General features: G+C 47.3%; 1 protein-coding gene across 2 annotated transcripts in view; it reads right to left on the bottom strand.

Moving 5' to 3' along the window:
* The window catches only part of CDKAL1 (CDK5 regulatory subunit associated protein 1 like 1), a 658282-nt gene that overhangs the window by 444666 nt on the left and 193103 nt on the right, over positions 1-20513 (bottom strand). For both annotated transcript variants that reach the window (XM_055128799.1, XM_055128800.1), the window contains exon 7: positions 15235-15283. In XM_055128799.1, the coding sequence (XP_054984774.1) occupies positions 15235-15283 (49 nt within the window). The remainder of the gene's footprint in view (positions 1-15234; positions 15284-20513) is intronic.

Below are 20513 nucleotides of genomic sequence, written 5' to 3'. Positions count from 1 at the left end.
AGACATAGAAAGATTGCACTCATCTATGGTATATAGAATAACAGAGTGGGAGACTAACACCCAAGAACTGTAGAAATAAGTACCAGGAGGTTGACTCCATGGCTTCGAGGCTGGCCTCACGTTCCGGGGAAAGGTCAACTCAGAGAAGCGATCACCAACTACATTGCAGTCGAAGGCCATGTGGGGGAAGGGAGTTGCGGGCTGAATGAGGGCTAGAGACTGAGCACAGTGGCCACTCAACACCTTTGTTGCAAACCACAACAGCTAATTAGAGAGAGAAAGCAGAAGGGAATGCCTTGCCACAGTGGCAGGGTGGGGTGGGGGGGAGATGGGATTGGGGAGGGTGGGAGGGACACTGGGTTTACGGGTGGTGGAGAATGGGCACTGGTGAAGGGATGGGTTCCCAAACTTTGTATGAGGGAAGTGTGAGCACAGAAGTGTATAAATCTGTAACTGTACCCTCACGGTGATTCTCTAATTAAAAATAAATAAATTAAAAAAATATATATGAAAAAAAAAAAAAAAATCTGCTTTGGATCAACACACACTGGCCTCTGTCTGCCTCTGACACAGGAAGGTTTGGGGCAAAACGAAAGACTTCCCGGCAAACTAAAGGGATGTGAGTGTCAGAGATGGTCTGCTGATTTTTCTTGAAAAAATGGGCACCGTTAGAGAGTGCCCAGTTTTCCTGGGAACGATCAGGAAAGACTTCAAGGAGACAGGGCAGCGCCATGCGGGCCGCTATGCAAACAGGATACAATTCACAGCCATGATTAGGTTCAGTTCCCAGGAAGTCTGCACACAATACTGTAACCCGGCAAGAACAGTTCTTTTCTCGGCTTCCTGCTCGCTGTTCCTTTCCCACTTCAAACCAAGTGAGCTGAGAGCCTGCCCTGCAAACCAGATTTCACTGATAAAACTGACGGAGGCCTGGCATGAAGGAACCTCACTGTGAAAGACCACACCTTCCAAGCACAAAAATGCTTCAAGAAACAGTTCATGAAGCAGAAATTCTGGGAGGCCGACATGAAGTTTTCCATCTAGCCAAAACACTGGCGAAGTTTTATTTTTAAAACTTAATTACAGGAAACTGCAATTAATGTTGGTTATGAAATGCCCCGGGGCTGAAAGCTACCTACAGCAGCCTCTGGCTACAGCTTCAATACAGATCTGCTCTAAATATAAGACTGGGCTGTTTAAATCCCCTACTTAAAAATGTGGGAAGATTTCATTTCCATAACTAACCAGCTGACACTTAGACTATGAAAAGTTTGTTTCCCATTAACACCTCCAAAGAGTTATCTTTTGAAAAAGCACACCCCTGAGAAGAATTTCTGCAGAATCTCTCCATGAGCTTTTGATTAGTTGCTTACACTCAGGAATGTGTCCACTCCTTCCTCTTCTATCTGAGCATCTTTACAAAAGCAAAAGCTAAGCTGTTACTAGTCATGATTTTAACTCAAAATTCTTAGTAAGAGAGAAAGAGAGAGAGTAAGAGGGAAGTTGGCTGCCATAGAGGCAGGGGGACGGGGGAGATGGGAGAGGGGATACTGGGAATACTGGTGGTGAAGAACGTGCACTGGTGAGGATGGGTGTTTGATCATTGTATGACTGAAACCCAACCATGAGAGCTTTGTAACTGTAACTCACGGGGATTCAGTAAAAAAAATTAAAAATGAATTCTTACTAAATCTTACTAACAAGTTACTTATGTTGGCACAAAAGTAAACGGCTGGAGCAATAGCACAGTGGGGAGGGCGTTTGCCTTGCATGCAGCAGACCCGGGTTCGATTCCCAGCATCCCATATGGTCCCCTGAGCACTGCCAGGGGTAATTCCTGAGTGCAGAGCCAGAAGTAACCCCTGTGCATCGCCAGGTGTGACCCAAAAAGCAAAGAAAAAAAAAGTAAATGACAAGAAAAACCAAGAAGGAAGAAGAGGGGAAACAAAACAAAGAAGAGGCAGGAAACGGGGAGGAGTGAAATGTATGAGGGAGAGCGTGCAAAGAGACTAGGCATGGATGTGCAGGGAGCTCCCGGGCAGCCAGGAAGAGCAGCAATAAACGGGCTTCACTTGCGCGCTTCTCTCTGTGCCGTGAGAGATTGTCGACGCACTCAGGTTAGCAAATTTCATAGGACTTAGAGAACAAGAGAGGGACAGGATAATAGTACAGCACGTAGAGCATTTGCCTCAAATGTGGCCGACCTGGGTTCGATCTCCGGCATCCCATAGGGTCCCCTGAGCAATGCCAGGACTAATTCCTGAGTGCGGAGCCAAAAGCAACCCCTGGGCATCACCAGGTGTGATCCAAAAAAGCAAAATAATAAATAAAATCCTAAAAAAAAAAAAAAAAAAGAACAAGAGCGCTGAGGACTGGGTTTCTGGGGCTGCCAACTGAAGATCAGAGCAAGCCCTGGGCACGTGAGGGATACAAAGGAACGGAAGTGCGCGGGAATCAGCTACCAGACTCAGGTGGGGCTTCACCTTGCACTGCTGATGTAGTCCTGCCATCGCACACCAGCCTGGGGCTCCATCGTGCAGTGTGCTGTCCACAAGGAGATTTTTCCAAACTCCAAAACTAGAACTGAAGGTCAGATCCCATTTACCAAACCTGGAAGGATGAGGAAGCAGGGGACAAACACTTGCCATGATACGACGATCAAGATCTGAGTGTGGCTTTGGGTTGGTGCTGGAGAGACGCCAGCCGCGATTTTTCCTCCAGTACGCCCAGCTACCACCAGGCCCGAATCTCTGGAGCCTTCGCAGGGTGGGGGGCAGATCTGAGTCCCCACCCTACCGAAAGCCCAGCACTGCCCCCACCCACATCTGGCTCCGGCAGCTGACAGAGAAATGGCCCCCCGTCACAACTGAGCTCAGAGAGAGGCCACAGATGCAGCTGTTCGCCCCAGCTCCAAAGCCCCTAAAGTGCGTGGCCACATACGCGGCCACACAACACCTCCAGACTCCACAGAGCTGACAGCCCAGTAGAAGCACAGAAAATTGAGTAGAAGCCTGCTAAGCACAATGAGTGGGAAAAAATTAACACAGAAGGCTCAACTAGCACCAACCAGCTCGGTCCATCCTGCACCCTGACTGTAGCAACAGCATTAGAAGGTATACATTGTAACAAGCAATACCAAGAAGATTACTTTGCAGCTCCTGAGGGAGTAGGCTTTGTGGGAGGGGGGCAAGATAATGGGGCTGGGGGGTCCTAGGGTGGAGAAAAGAACACATCAGTGGAGGGATGGGGTTGGAATGACTGAAACAAGGGGTCTGGGAACAACTTGGTAGATCAGGATGTTGAAAGTCTCACTCAAGGCCAAAAGAGAAACAGATTAGCAAATGCTGTGTTTTAAGTCTACACACTTATCTCACTGGGAGGCGTAAGGAAGTTCAAGATCACGGCTAAGTCCAGAGCTCAGAGGACCAGGCTGGAAAGCCTCTCGCCTTGCTGCCACCTGCCCCCACATTACTCGGTCCCCGGTGTGTAGGGAAGAGACTCCAGGGAAGAACGGCCAATTCAAAGGCTCTCCACAGTCAGAAGTCGAGATGCCCCTGCAGTGAACTGCTCGTGAATCAGTGCTCCAGAGGATGGTCTCGGATCCGTAAAGTCCTCTCTCAATGACAGAACCTCCGTTCACTAACCCCACACCCCACACCCCCCAGCCATCACAATCAATCACAAAACTCAAACTGCCTGTCTGTAAGTTCTGAAACTAAACGTGCCCCTGGAGAATAGTCCAATTGGCTTCAATGAAGCCAAAGAGGTTTGAACAAGCCGGGGAAGTAAGTGTGCATCATTCCCCAGGACGGCATCCCAGCTGAACAGAAAAATGGCAGGGCAGAAGCGCTCCACGGGAGAAGAGCAAGAACTCTGAGGGGGGATGCATGGCCTGCCGGTCGCAAACTCATTTTGAAAGTGGGAAGGCAAGGGAACAGGGGTCACTCGGGATGGGAGACATGCTGAAAGTAGGCTGCGAACCAAACATGATGGCCTCTCGGTGTCTGTACTGCAAACCATCACTCTATCTGTATCACTGTCATCCTGTTGTTCGTCGATTTACTTGAGCAGGCACCAGTAATGTCTCTATTACACTCAGCCCTGAGATTTTAGCAGCCTCTCCTTACTCGTCTTTCCCAATGATCGGAGGCTCTTTCAGTGTCAGGGGAATGAGACCTGCTATTGTTACTATTTTTGGCATATCGAATACGCCATGGGTAGCTTGCCAGGCTCTGCCATGTGGGCAGGATACTCTCGGTAGCTTGCTGGGCTTTCTGAGAGGTATGTATATATCTTTTACTGTATTTCAGATATGAATATGCCATGGGAAGCTTGCAAGGCTCTTCCGTGGGGCAATAGACTCTCGGTAGCTTGTCAGGTTCTCTAAGAGGGAGAACAAGACTAAGGGGCCACATGCTTCCGGGAGCATGGTCTTAGAGTCTCTGGATGTTGGCCATTGGTGGGATTGCATGGCGCCGGGGGCAGTTTGTGGATGTGGCTACCAAGCTACTGGAAAATGGGGGGGTCTGTGTGGAGAAGGTTCAGTCCCAATCCGAGCAGGCTTGGAGATCTCAGTCCCAGATCCCGCACACCTGGGTTCCTCTGTCAGTCCCATCATGCATGAGGCTCATTCAACGTGGGGAGAGGGGCTTTGAGCATGGCTGTGGCTGGGTTCTGGAGGTCTTCAACTGTCAAGGCTCTGCTTGGGTGGGGAGGGAAAGGCAACCCATCCCCTCCGAGGGGCCCCAGTGAAGACAGCCAGGCGCAGGGGGCAAGAGACTCTGCGTCACTCTCTCCCAGAGCTTGGTCTTACAGTCTCTGGATGTTGGCTGCTGGTGGGATTACACAGCGCCAGGGGCAGTTTGTAGATGTGCAAACCATAATGCCCAAAAGCAGAGAGAAAGTAAGAAGGGAGGTGCCTGCCACAGAGGTGGGGGCAGGGGTGAGGGGTGGCAGGAGAGGAGTGGAGGTGGCAGGAGGGATATTGGGGACATTGGTGGTAGAAAATGTGCATTGGTGGGGAGGGATGGGTGTTCGATCTTTTTTTTTTTTTGAGTCACCGTGGGGTACAGTTACAGACTTAAAAATTTTTGTGCTTAATGTTTCAGTCATCAAATGGATGGAGTACCCATCCCGGGTGTTCGGTCATTGTAAGACTGAAACTCACTCATGAAAGCTTTGTAACTGTATCTCATGATGATTCAATTTAAAAAATGTAAACTTTCTTTAAAAATAGTATGCCAAGGCATCTTCCCAGCCCAGCATCCGCACCCATCTCTGAAACAGCCGCCCTCCGGCCAGCCTCGGGAACGGGTCCACTTGCAACATTCAGGCACCCTCGAGATTTAATGTTAGGAACCACCTTCTAGAAGGGCATTTCCGTGACCACCTCTGTCCTGATGGCACGCTTCGCTAGAAAAGGCTCGTTCTGACAGACCTCTGCTACTTAAAAACCCACCCACCCTTGCGAGCCCGACTAAAGCGCCTACAGATGAGTTTTCTTCCCAGGCCAAACCGATCATTTAGTCCGCGCCTCCCAGGTCACTGCCCATCTGTGCCACACGCCCGGTGGCACCAACTGAACTCTACAAACACTCCAGACAGAGCTCTAGACACAAAGGGTTAAACCCAACTGAGAACTAGTTCTCTAAACCCGTTATGAACAATTATCAGGTCTTCTCAAGAAAGCCAATGGCATTACCCACCGAATCCCATCTTATCTCATGACTGGCCGATTACGGAGATCTTTCTAATTACCGCACGAAACTCGCACCAGAAGAGAAAATCAAATTTAAATTCCCTGCCCATTCACAGCTCTCTCAGCCATCAAATTTTCTGTTGAGAGTATTTTTTTACTTGACTATGACAGATGATGTAACTAACAAAATGTTTCTTTGTTGAATTATTTCAAATTATAATGGACTTATATGCCGAGTAGCTATCCTATTCGGGAAGCTGCCTCTTGTCTCTCGGGGCATTTTTTCCCCTTAATACAACTTTCAAGGATGATCATAATTTTATGCCTGTTTTGTTTCTGCAACTGCAGTTTTAGACACTGCGGCTCTCACATGCCCTAGTTTCCACTATTTCTATTTTTGAGAAAACATAAATTACTCCAGGAGAATTACCAACAAAACACAATTTACTATTATGTTAAGAACCATCAAACCAAAACAGAAATACACACAATTAACCTACAACTTCATCCTGTATTGGAAAAATATAATGAAACTGCTGCTGTTCTCTGTGTACCTCTTCCGAAACACCTTCACCACATTTTATTAAAGAAACAGAAGAGATTTTTTTTTGGGGGGGGGGGGAGACTGCACACCCAGAGGTGCTTAGGAACTACCGGTGACTCTGTTCAGAAGGTTGTTCCTGGTGGTGCTTGGGGGACCACAGGCAGTGCCACAGACTGGACCAGGAAGAGTTCTCATGCCAAGAATTCACCTGAAGCCCGCTACTCTCTCAGCCTGGAAAGATTCTTTGTCTATTTAACAGAACTCGTGTGTGTGTGTGTGTGTGTGTGTGTGTGTGTGTGTGTGTGTGTTCATTTCTCCCTATCTCATGCTGGGGTGTGCAGGGAGCTCTGCCCGCCCTTGGAGAAGCACATGTTCTCTCTCACGTGCATTACTCTCTTGCTCCTCTTCCCTCCCTCCTCACCTTCAAAAACCTCCAAATAAAATCTTCACTTCACTGCTCATCTGCACCTGAAGTTCTCTTCTACGAGGCAAGACAAGAGCCCAGTAACCCTGAGTAGGATCGAGGACTGATGTTCTTTTCCCTGCAAAGAGCAATTCCTCGTCCCAACCAGAGTCCGTGGCCGAGAAATGGCCTTAACCCCTCATGTGTGTGCGCCGGGGATCACACACACACAATTGGGGGGCGGGGATCAGCTCCCGGGCTAAAAAGACCACGCGGTGTGGCTGGACAGCCACAAGTCAGGGCTGGCGGGGGCCTTTGGCCCGAGCCGAGCAGGGGCTCATCGTAGACTTTGTCAGGCCCGGTCTCCCCAAATGGGTCTCAGGGGTGGCAGAGGAAGACCAGGAGAGAGTGACCATCTCTCCCACCCACCCCCACCCCCGCCTCACAGACGCCAGCCATCACCGACATCAGCCTGCTGACCATGAAGGGTCAGTTGTGGAACTTATTGGGCACCACATACCAGCCTAGGGAGCCCGCACCCGGTTACGTCACGGAGGGCGGCTCTGCCCCGTGATGCTCGCACACGCTCTCGCCACGCCTGAGCTTCCTGGCCGTCCTGCTTGCTCGCCGCCTCTTAGCAGAGTGCTGGCCAGGGCGCCGGGGCCCTCGGCGGTGCTGCTCACACATGCCTGGCTGCAGTGGCTAGAAACTCTCGGTGGCGCTGGGGACCACAGACGGCAGGGCTGCCAGACTCAAGCGGTGGAAGGTGGCCCTGGACCCAACCCCACGCACCTCCGGGGCAGGCATTCTCGGCCATCACGCCCGTCCTCCGGGCCCGAGGAGTCATTCTTGAAAAGATGACGCCTTATTCTCCAGGTGTGTGACAGCACATGTATATGCGCACAGCGCACAGAGGCGGTGCGTCAGGAGTCAGTCACGTGCCCGGGATATAGAGGACAAAGAGGAAGTCCTCATTGATAACCGCGTTACAATAAGTTATTCATGGTAATAATGAGAGTAACCGTGGGAAAACAAATTGGAAACAATTTTCAGTAGATTTTAAGTAATTTAAAGTGTCCTGGAAATCTGCAAAGGGGCCACCAGAAAAACAGTACAGCAGATGAGACACGCGGCAGACCCCGTGTCAATCCCTGCCACCAGGAGTCATCTCTGAACACCACCATGTATGGCCCAAGAATCAAAAATAAATTCTATATTTATGTACACACACATATATTATGCTTTCCATGCAAGTCTCAAAATGGAATTAACGGATATGTATGTGTGTCTTTTTTTTCCCTAAGTACTCCTATTAAATAGAAATTAGGACCTAGTGACTCAGAATTGTTTTATCTGAGAATACCTAACACCTAAAATGAAATGATTAATACCAAAAACTCGGGATGCTCTAACAGCAACTGCCGGCTCCAACAAGCTTCCCAACAGTTAAGGATAGGGGTGTCTATTTTTCAAGAATTCCATAATTCTTTTCTTTTTTTTTTGCTTTCTGGGTCACACCCAGCGATGCTCAGGGGTTACTCCTGGCTCTGCACTCAGGAATTACTCCTGGCAGTGCTTGGGGGACCATATGGGATGCTGGGAATCGAACCCAGGTCGGCTGCGTGCAAGGCAAACCCCTACCCATTATGCTATTGGTCCAGCCCCAGAATTCTGTAATTCTGGAACCTTGCCTTCGTGGTATCTGCCATTAAGGCTCACAGAGTTAATGCATCAAAACCCAATTCTACAAGAGGTTGACCCCTTGTTAAGACTGAAACAAGGCAGGTGGGGGCTGCTTTCCTAGACAAACAGAAGGGCTGGACCATGGGCCGCCTGAGAGAGTGGAGCTCACAGTAGTTCCCTTTTCTTGCTTTGAACAATCAAATCCAGTGAACCATCGTAACAGTGTGTTATGTGAAAACTCTGGAAGATCATCAACCGAAAAGCTAATCAACACTGTGTACACACCCTCGCCCTAAAATCAAGAAATCAAGTGAGTCAAATAGCCCAGTTTTTCTGTCAATTAATTCTATTAATAATGATACTCCTTTTTAATCATTATGCCAAAATTAAAATGATGGGGAAAAATTCACCTTCCTATTAGAGAATTCTTATTCTTGGGATGGTTAAAAAAACTACCTATTCCTATTTCTAAAAATACTATGGCTTGGTAAAAATAAAAAATGTGTAATCAAAAGTCTAAATGAATCAAAAAAAGGTTCATCCCAGAAATAATACATAAAATTAATTAGAATCTTGTTGATAATTTGGAGAAGCCAAAGGAAGAAAGAGAAAGGAAAAGAGAGATTCAAAAAAGACGTAAATTATTGCATTTTCAGCGAAAAGTAACGATCAGCAAACTGTAAGGATCACATGTTTACATAGTACATAAAATTAAGCCAGGTCATTAAAAAAAAAAGTCAAATAAAAACAATAAAATTCTGGTTCCTTCCCAGAACTATTAGAAGGCAAAAATTAGTTAATTATATCAGTGAACATAAAAGTATTCCCAAGAGGTCAAGGCAATGCACAACTGGCTTTACTACACCCAGACTACAGAAACTGTGCTAGAGATTAGATTCAGAGGACAAAATAATCATGACCCATCAGAGCATACTTGAAAAATCAGTAAGAATATGTCATTGAGAAGCAATTATTGAAAACACGATATGTTCTTGGGATCTGGCGCTAACCCAGATGTGCCAAGCTCCAGAGCCAAGCTCCACTCACCGGCTCATCAGCCAATTTGGAAAACCGCCTCCAGGAGTTTCCTTTAACATTCATGGGCAGGTAGGCGCTCATTACCACGGGTGAAGCCACAGGCTGAAATTCTGCCTCCCAGCCTTAATTTAAAAAGACTTTATACTCTGAAGAAGTATAGAAGGCGAAGTACAAAAATCTAACAGAGCAAAGATGAACAGCAATGTGTGAAATCAGAAAAGAACTGTTCGGTGATGTACCCTGGGAATTTAATTTAGGTCAGTCTAATCCACGGTCACATCAATTACTGAGAAGTTAGGGGAAAGAGAAAATCAATTAAACTTGCAGATTAAACCAAACGGGGGAAAGTCTTGAATTACCAAGAATGGAGACATTTGGAATTAGACAGCACACAATACCAGGATATGTTAGTATCCACGGAGGTATCTTTTTTTAGGGGAAGAGTTATGATTTAAAAATAAGAAATACTGGGCCGGAGAAATAGTACAACAGGTAGGTCGAATGCTGTCTACCCAGGTTCAATCTCCAGCACACATGGTTCCCCAAGCACTGTCAGGAATGATCTCTGAGCACAAAACCAGGAGTAAGTCCTGAGCAGGGCTGGGTATGACCCCAAAACAAACAAACCAAAACAAATGAAAAAAAAAATAATAACCCTCCTAATTTAAATAAACATTTGCAATCATCTGTCATAAGTTACCCAGTTAAATTATATTTTAACAAAGACAAGCATTTTGTTTACATTAATTTTGTACCTATTGGGGACTAGGGCATTTGCCTTGCACGAGGCCGACCCGGGTTCGATTCCCAGTATCCCATACGCTCCCCCGAGAACCACCAAGAGAAATTCCTGAGTGCATGAGTAACCCCTGTGCATCGCCGGGTGTGACACAAAAAAACAAAAACAAAAAAAAAAAAGAGAGAAAGAAAACAGAGATTCTATACACTCTCTTCCCAAGCAATATTCACTAACCCCCTTTAACACCATTTCCCACCAGAATAGCATTATTTGTTACAATTCATGAGCTGCTAATGACATATCATCACCCAGAATATGCACTGCAATTCACTCAAGGTGTTGTATATACTGTGGATGCGTATGGATGTGTAACATGGATCCATTATTACAATTTCATACAAAAGAGTATCTTTTGTCCCAAGAATTCCTTTGCCTAGACATCCCTTCCTCCCTCAGATAACCGTTAGCAAACACTAATCTTCTTTTGCTGTGCCCATGGTCCGGCCTGCTCCAAATGTCAGATGGTTAAAATCACAGCCTCTGGGGCCTTTTCACTCCTGCTTCCTTCCCTGGGTAACACACTTTTCTTTGACTTCTCCTCCACTGTCTACACGTGCCAGGCTGTCTCACTTCTTTTCAGCACTGATGAATACCCCATTGCTTGGACGTACCACAACCTGTTCGTCTGTTGGCGCAGCCGAGCTTTGACATTAGGAAGAAAGCTCCAAGAAACATCCGTGTACATGTTTTGGTTTCAACTCACTTGGATACATACCAAGGAGTGAACTACTTGATTTTTATGGGGTTTTTTTTAAATGTGTTTCGTGTGTAAGACGCTCCCAAACCGTTTCCAAACGTGGCTGTACCATGTTGCACTCCTGCCAGCTGACGAATGAGCATTTCTCTGGTTCCACATCCTCGGCGTCTTGGATTTGGGCTATGCTAATTCTGGCGTTGTACATCTCACTGTATTTTCTTTCTGTCTCACAAATGACCGACGGCGTTGGCCATCTTTGTCTACACTCATAAGGCTCTAATTCAGATCTCTGACCGACATTCCAAATCAGGTAACTTCTCTTCTTATTGAATAGTTAGGGTTCTTTGCATACTTCGGACGCAAGCCCTTTGTGAGATAGGACTTTTGCTGCAAGCAGCTTCTCTCTTGTACTGAGATAGGCCTTATCTCTCACCCTCTTGACAAAGCCTCTTGCACAGCAGAAGTCTATAATTCTAATCAATTAGCACAGCGGGTAGGGCATTTGCCTTGCACACGGCCAACCCGGGTTTGATTCCTCCACCCTTCTCAGAGAGCCCAGCAAACTACCCAGAGTATCTCGCCCGCACAGCAGAGCCTGGGAAGCTACCCAGGGCGTATTCTATATGCCAAAAACAGTAACAAGTCTCACAAGGAAGACATTACTGGTGCCCGCTCGAGCAAATCGATGAGCAACGGGACGACAGTGATAAAGTGACAGTGATATTTTTCTCATGTCTGTGGCTTTGCATCGACGAACTCGCAGCCACTTAGAGAGTTTCACTGTCATTCATCTATCTTTTCGCACACACGGAGTAGCCGGTGTGTGTCTAGACACAGACGAGGACAGGCCCCGAGCACAGCTCTTGGTGGCTCAGACACATGAGCACACACGGAGTCAAGCTCCTCTGGGGAGAGCAGAGCCCGGAAGTCGGGGTCCCAGCTAAGGCTGAGACAGCTCAGCCTCCACTGGATGCCCAGCCCCAAGTGGTGGGCCCTGCCTCACGACTTCCTCACGCCCACCTCACAAGACAGCCATGAACCGAGAGTGACTTCACTGCTGGAAGTGCTTAGCAGAGCGGGGGACAGACTAGGCGGCCAACTAGGGTGAGTGCGTGCAACTCTGCATGTGGGGCTGAGGGGCAGTTTGATGCAAGTGCTCAGAATAAGCACTGCAGACATTATTATTATTATTAATTATTATTATTATTATTTTGCTCCGAGTATGTCCTTTTTTTTGGCGAATTTCAAAAGAAGATAAAGATTTGATGTCACGGAGATGAGATGTCAAGCTAAGTTAATTATGCTAATAGTAATCATCTGATACAATTTACTAGCATGCTCCAACTTGACGTTCAATCGCTAACAAATGACAAGTTCAAAATTAAGGAAGAACATGATGGGAAAGTTGAGCGGACACAAGTCAGCAGCAAAAGCAAGGGATTAAAAGTCCCCGTGTGGTGGAAGCAGTCAACTGCTTTTAAAATAAATAAGTAAATAAAAATAAAGGGGGCACCAATCAGGAGAAACACAGATTTCTTGCTCCTAAGAAAAAAAGTTAAAATTTCAAGTGAGAACTTTAGCTCATTTCATATTTTAATCAATTATTGGCTTCATTTGTGCTAATCTAACAAAGGAAAATGGGACTATAATTAGTTTTCTTGAAAGTACAAAATTAAAGATAGTTATTTCTCTCAGAAACTTAAAAAAAAAAATTTTTTTTTTAACTAAAACCAGATTTTATTTGGAGGTGTTTAGGAAAGGGAAGGAGGGAGAGAAAGTGCGAGAGAAAACTCGAGGGAACTAAGCAGCTCGCTGCAGAGATGCCTCCGGACCGGGCACCAGGCCCACTTCACGGGGGGCCTCAGACGGGGCAGGCGTCTCCCCTCCAGCTGCCCCTACGGACCCCGGCGGCCGCCAACTTTCACAACCCAGTGAGAAGTCAGGTGTGCAGGACCCGTGATGGCAAACTCCAGGCCTCAGTGGGTAGGGGATGGGCCGGTCCCTCTCATCCCCCCACCCCTCTGGGACCCTGGAGGCCACACCCACAAACTGCCTCTGGCTGCTCCTTAAGCTCCTTAAAGGTCATGACCCAGAGGCACAGGAAGGAATCTCAGAACCAAGCAGCTCGCAGCAGAGATTTCTCCAGACCCGAAGTATCTAAAATTTCAGAATTCCAGGATCGCATGTGGCCACTCTCACAGCCACGCAACATCTTACGAATAACTTCATAACAAATAGTACAGAATAAGTTATCCAGTATATGCCTTTTTTGACAGGCTTGGGAGGTGGCGGGAAAGTTCAAAATAATGGTGGTGGGAAGATGTAATTAATGGTGGTGAGACGGGTGTCGAAATATTGAATGTAGTGAAGAATCCTGGCCGGCGGGCACCACAATGCCAGAGAATGCTCCAGAACCCAGGCTGAGCCAATAACACCGGGGTGCCCCAGATGGAGCAGGTGCGGTCTCCCTGCCTTCTCCAGATGGAATCCCCGCAACCATGAGCTTCAACAAACATGGCTCCAGTATGTGGGGACCAGGACTATTTCTCCAAACCACGTGACCGCTTATGCGGCCACGCAACCTTTCCTGATACACACACACACACACACACACACACACACACACACACACACACACCCCACACTCAGGAACGGCTCCTCTGCCCCTGAACGGCCATGATCCCAGAGACACACAAACCAATCTCGGAATACAGCGGCTGCTGGCAGAAATGCTCCTAGACTGTGAACTAAGCTATGGCCCAGTGGCACTCTGGGAGGGGAAGGGTTTTTGTCCCTCGGCCTTTTCCCCTTTGCGGCAGCATGGCGACCGCCACCTTTCAGAGCCAACTGGACAGAGAGGTAGGAGCTTGCAGTGATGGGGCGCACGAGAAATCTCGTGATGGGGGGGCAGAACCGCCCCTGCTCCCCGCCCAAACGAGACCCCAAGCAGCTGCCCATGAGCGGCTCCTCTACTCCTGAATGGCCATGATCCCAGAAGCACACAAACCAATCTCAGAACACAGCGGCTGCTGGCAGAAATACCTCTGGACTTGTTCGATTTGTTCGAGCGGGCACCAGTAACGTCTCTCATTGAGAGACTTATTGTAACTGTTTTTGGCATATCCAATACGCACGGGTAGCTTGCCAGGCTCTGCCGTGTGAGCTCGATACTCTCGGTAGCTGGCCGGGCTCTACGAGAGGGGCGGAGGAATTGAACTCGGGTCAGCCTCGTGAAAGGCCAACAGCTGTGCTATGCTGCTGTTGTTGTTTGTGGTTTTATGCCACACCAGGTTGTGGCTGGGGCTTACTCCTAGCTCTGCATTCAGGGATCATTCCTGGCAGAGTTCAGAGACCACTGACCCTGGGTAAAACCTCCCCAGCTCCAGCCCAGACTGGTGCTACTTTTAAAGCAGAACTATAACTAAGCATGTGCTATGAAAATCCTCACGGCAATGATATCTCAATAAAAGCAAAATGCAAGATTACAATGCAACTGATTTATTAGGAAACAGCCATCTGTCTACTCCAGGGCATCAGTCAATGCACAAAGCAAATGAGGACCAAATTTTATTTCTATCTGAAAAAATAAAACAAAATAACTCAAAAAGACAGCCAGTAAGGGCTGGAGAGATAGTACAGGGGGTAAAGCACAGGCCTGGATGAGGCTGACCATGGTTCAGTTCCCAGTACCAATGAACCCAGTGCTGCCTGGGTAATCCCAGCACCCCAGGGCGCAGGCGGCAATGCCTCTTCACATCACCACCTGGCACTTCCGGCCTGACTGGCCGAGGTCCACTTGGAGGAAGGCAAACCTCCTGCTACAACTTGGGAGACAACACCCCGCCACACCCCTAAAAAGACACTTGGGGCCAGAGAACTAGCTTTGCGTATGACACGCTTTTCATACACAGAAGGTGTAGGTTCGATCCCCAGCACTACCTGGTCCCCTGAGCACTGACCCCATTCACAGGACAGGGCATCATCCTTGAGCACTGTGGGCTTCGTCTCCAACACACACACACACACACACACACACACACACACACACACACACACACACACACACACACACTTTTTTTTCTTTCTTATTATTATTATTTTTTTTAGTTTTTGGGCCACACACAGCAATGGTCAGGGGCCACTCCTGGCTCTGCACTCAGGACTTACTCCTGGCGGTGCTTGGGGAACCACATGGGATGCTGGGGGTCTAACCCTGCATGGAAGGCAAACACCCTCCCTATGGTGCTATGGCTCCAGCTCCCCCCCCACACACACACATTTTTTAAGATGCTCAATAAATGTTAACAAAGCGATATTATCTAATAAAGCTCAAATGATACAGAAATCTACTTCCCTCACGTTCAACTGTTACCTTTAATTGTTTCTTCCACAACTTCTACCACACGATCTATTTGTTGAACCTAAAAAGGAAACAAACTGTTAATCCATGTACATGGGAAGAAAAAATTAATTTGCTTATTCTCATGCTTGAGTCACTGCGCCGCATTATGTAAGTATAGGAATGAATGTGTGTTTTCTTTAATTAATGCAACTGAAGATACAACTAAAATATTTGATATTAATGTTTTATGTTACAATGAAGTCTGAAATAATTGCTCCTTGTTTCCCATTGATAAGTGAAGAAATTATATTACTGCCTGCAGTTCTGTTCAGCTACTCTATCAACAGAAACTCAACATGTCCCGAGATATGAACGGACTTTTAATTAAAACACGTGGCTTCAGAGCTTCAAAAATACAGTCTAAAATGACAATCTAGCCAAGAAGACATCCTGGTATTAAGGAGATCCCCCCTCAAATCCTGTGCTTTATTATTTTAACACTGAAACCTCTTTTAATGAATTTCTGCCGTCTGCTGGTGCTGCACCCAAGCCTGTAGAATACAAAGTCAAATAATGAGCACGCCTGCCCAAATCTCCAGTGACTAAGGAAGATTTCCCAGGGCGCCAGGGGACCAGGGAACACAGTAATGAAATCAGACGGAATGCTTCGGGACGGCCTCGTGGGGACCCAAGGGTGAATCCTGAGGGATAAGCAGAATTAAAACAGGAGCAGTCCGTGGAGGAGTGTGAGCCAGTAGTGAGAGCTTAGAATAAAAATGCTAAGACAGTGAGCTAGTCCCATGTTAGCAAAGGAGGGAAAGGAAGAGAGAAAATCAAGGAAGAATAGGTGGACAGGACTTCGACTTTGAAAATGCTCGAGTGATGACTGTTTTCCTAAGGAAGGAAAACAGGTTTTAAAATTTTAAACACAAGGACAAAAATTAAGAAACTGCAATATCTTCCTTCCTTTATTTCCACTTCTCAGATGAAATCATTAACGGTTTACTGAGTAGATGCCAAGACATTTTCCAGTGCAAAAACACTTGTGCATAGTTCTTAAGATTTTTTTTTAATTTTTCTTTTATAACTTACGAAAAAGGGGGATGTGGGAAGGGATAAGAAAAGAAAAGGAGAGAGAAATAATAGATGGGCCCTTTCTTCTTAGCATGTGCTGTATCGTTTCAGCACATGAAGACCAACACTCATCTATGTGTCTGCCGAGTGAGTCTGTGCCTAGACGTACCATAACGTGCTAACCCATTCCTTTGTTTGGGGCTTTTAGTTATTTCTGACCTCCCATTACTGGATAATAATGCTGCAGTGAACTTAATTGGGACATAATGAGCCTCTTAAAATTTTCAGGCATTATTAAAAATTCAGTGACAAATGTTGTACAAAATAATTCTTCCGGCCTCCGTGTCTCCTAGGAGATAAGGAAAAACTTGCAAGAACATCTGAACCATCAGTAGCTCAGAATGATGGTGACGATGGATGACCCACACTGAGAACTGGCCAGTGGCCACATCAGCCTCAAAGGAAGTTGCATCTGGAATCCCAGCCACGCCCACTTGCTGGAACCGCCCAAGGGAAGACTGGGCGTCCGAGTAAGCACCTTGGAGAATGGGAGTGAAGCTAGAACAACACAGGGCTCAGAGAAAAGGAAGGAAGCAACAGGACCAAGTGCTACAGAGATGGCAGGCACACAAAGACCGGAACAGACGTGGCCAAAGAGAATGTGGGGACCAATGCAGCTGGAGAAACAGCGTGGAGAGTCCTAGCAATGCTGGACCATAAGGAGAACCAGGGAGAGCTAATGAAGATTCTGTGAAAAAGCCAGTCAAAGGCAAGGGGAGAGGTTTCCTGCTGCCTAAGGAAATTAAGTAGGTGCTAATGATTCAAATCTTTCTTTCTCTCTTTCTTTCTTTCTCTCTTTCTTTCCTTCTTCCTTCCTTCCTTTCTTTCTTTCTTCCTTCCTTTCTTTCTTTCCTTCTTCCTTTCTTCCTTCCTTCCTTCCTTCCTTCCTTCCTTCCTTCCTTTCTGTCGTTTTCTTTTTATCCTTCCTTCCTCTTTCTTTCTCTCTTTCTCTCTCTCTTTCTTTCTTCCTTTTCTTTCTTCCTTTCTTCCTCTTTCTCTTTCTTTCTTTCTTTCTTTCTTTCTTTCATTGTTTCTTCCTCCCTTTCATTATTTTTGGTTATCATCTTTTTTTATGATTTTATTTCAGTCATATAAAGTTCCAACACCTGTTCCTTCACCAGTGAGCTTTTCCCACCATCAGGGAGTCCCAGTTTCCCTCCCCCCTGCCCACCCCATCATCTCTCTCTCTCTCTCTCTCTCTCTCTCTCTCTCTCTCTCTCTCTCTCTCTCTCTCTCTCTCTCTCTCTCCCCACACACACACAGACAGACACATGCACACACACCCCTTCAAAAACCCTCCCAATAAAATCTATTTACTTCACTGCTTCTCTACTCCTGAAATTCCTTTCTGCAAGGCCAGACAAGAACCCAGTACCCCTGGGTCCCGGCTGGCAGGGGCGGACGGGAGAGAGTGACCACCTTTCTCCTCCCCGCAGCCGACATCAGCACTACCTCCTGTCTCCCTGCTCTCCTTAAGGCCAGCGTGCAGAGAGAAGAAAGGAAGCAGAGAAAAACAGGAGTGCTGACGGCAGGCCCCTCAGAGGGGTGAGGGTCAGGCCCCAGATGCAGGAAGACACGGGGGAAACGGGGGAGAATGGAGGGGCCCAAGCAAGAAGAAAGACCCTCCGGGTCCACGGGGATGCTCAGCCCCTTTCCCAACTTCTCTCTGGCACTCAGTGAGTCAGAGCATCTGCTGCCGGGTGAGACAGTCACACGGGGTGAAGGCTGACCGGCGCCTAACAGAGGACGCGTGGGGACAGGTGAAAGGTGCTGAGCACGGTGGAGGTGCCCTTGAAAATTTGAGCCCGTGAATTTCCCACCACGATTCTGTACTTCTCAGGGTGTGACGGGATTTGTGCAACAGCCACACTGCTCGACAAACGACAATGATTCCGGTTTTGTCCTTTGTTATTTAGTCGTGACTTACTGGCCATCTACGGTACACCAAGGTGGTCGAAAGGGCTGGGGAAAGGCACTGGGAAATTTACAGGCTCAAAGAACTGGAAGAAGGGAAAATATGCCTTTGGGATAAGATGGAGCTAGAAGAACAGGTCGGATAGGGGAAGAAAGAGGCGGAAATGGACAGTAAAGCATCTTAGAGTAAGGGATAGGAGGCAAGGATGGAGAGAAGACCAAAGGAGAGAAGAAAGTCAAGGAGAGGAACAGGAAGTTATAATCAGAGTATAGGCATGGGCATTTAGTGTTTCTTTTTGCTTTGTTTTTATTTTGGGGTGGCACCTGTCAGTGCTAAGGGGTCACTCCTGGCTCTGCCCGCATGAATTACTCCTGGTGGCACACAGGGGGCCATATGGGATGGTGGGGATTGAGACCGGGTCAGCTGAGTGCAAAGCAAGCACCGTACCCGTTGCACTATCTCTCGGACCCAGGCATTTAGTATTTCTAGAGGACAGCAAGGCCCAGGATCTGGTCACTAGAAGTTGCTGGGACAGGGGGGAGGTGAGAACAACGGGAGCTGAGAAGTGGGGGTGTGAGAGGTTCCGGTGTGGGTGAGACATTGCACACGGGCACTCAGATTACTCAGGCCGGGCAAGAGCTGGTCCAACTGCCCGGGCAATTCGGAGACATCAGCTGGAGAGAGAAGACTCAATGTAAAAGGGGTGAAATAAGAAATCACCCAAGGACGGAAACAACCTAATCCCTTCCCTGCCGAGCTGGAGAAGGGCCAGCTCATAGGGGACACGCCGCCACGGATGCCCGGGACTGCACCTGCAGAGAAGTCAGAACAGCAGGGGGAGGAAGCAGTGGCAAAACAGAGGGGAACCTGAAACCATAAACTGCTTTAAGCAAAAAAAAAAAAAAAAAAAAAAAAACAAAGGTGAAGCCATCAAACCAAATGAACCTTGGGCCAGAGGGACAGCACAGCTGGTCGGGCACTTGCCTTGCACGTGGCTGACCCAGGTTCAATCTCAAGCAACGTAAATGGTCCCCCAAGCACCGCCAGGAGTGATCCCTGAGCACAGAGCCAGAAAAAGAGTTCTGAGCACAGCTGGATGTGGCCCCCAAACCAGAACTAAACAAGAAAAAAACTAAACAATCCATGCTTTAGAATACTATCACACCAAAACCTAGCGCAGTAATTAACAACAATGACAATAAACATATCACAAAAATGAAAACCTCTTGGTGCATTAAAAGACACCTTATAGAAAAGAACAATACAGCAGGAAAATGGGGAGAAACTATTTGCTAATAATCTATCTTATCAGAATCCTGGAATCACTGTATCACTGTATCACTATCAACCTGTTGTGCGTTGATTTACTCGAGCGGGCACCAGTAATGTCTCTATTCCTCTCAGCTCTGAGATTTTAGCAGCCTCTCCTTACATGTCTTTCCCAACGATTGAAGGCTCTTTCAGTGTCAGGGGAATAAGACCTATCGTTACTGTTTTTGGCATACCGAATACGCCACAGGTAGTTTGCAAGGCTCTGCCATGTGGGCGGGATACTCTCGGTACCTTGCCGGGCTTTCTGAGAAGTATGTATATACTGTCATCCCGTTGATCAACTATTTGCTCAAGTGGGCCCAGTAACTTCTCCATTCATCCTAGCCCTGAGATTTCAGCAGCTTCTCTTTACTTGTCCTTCCCAACGGTGCCACATTAGAGGCTCTTCAGGGTCAGGGGAATGAGACTCATCATTGTTACTGTATTTGGCATATGAATACCGGGAGCTTGCCAGGGTTTCCCGTGCAGGCAGGAAAACTCTCAGTAGCTTGCCAGGTTCTCCAAGAGGGAAAACTAGGCTGTCAGATGTCAGTTTCCAGGAGCTTGGTTTTAGCCGTTGATGGGATTACATGGCACTGGGCAGTTTCTGGGTATGACTGCCTAGCTACTGGAAAATGGGGAATCTGGGTGGAAGAATCCTGGAATATATATAAAGAATTCCACCACCCTAATAAAGACAAACCATTTTAAAAAGGGCAATAGTTCAGTCACTTTTGCAATGAAAATATGCAAATGGGCTAGAGAGATAGTACAATAGGTAGAGTACTTCCCCTGCATGCAGCAGTCCCAGTTTCAATCCCAGGCATCCCATATGGTCCCCCATCCACCACCAGGAGTAATTCTTAATTTCAGAGCCAGGAGTAACCCCTGAGCATTGCTCAGCACGACCCAAAATCCATCCATAAACACACACACACACACACACACA

Source organism: Sorex araneus, chromosome 2 (assembly GCF_027595985.1).
Source record: "Sorex araneus isolate mSorAra2 chromosome 2, mSorAra2.pri, whole genome shotgun sequence".
Lineage (NCBI taxonomy): Eukaryota > Metazoa > Chordata > Mammalia > Eulipotyphla > Soricidae > Sorex > Sorex araneus.
This window is presented reverse-complemented; position numbering and strand designations above follow the sequence as displayed.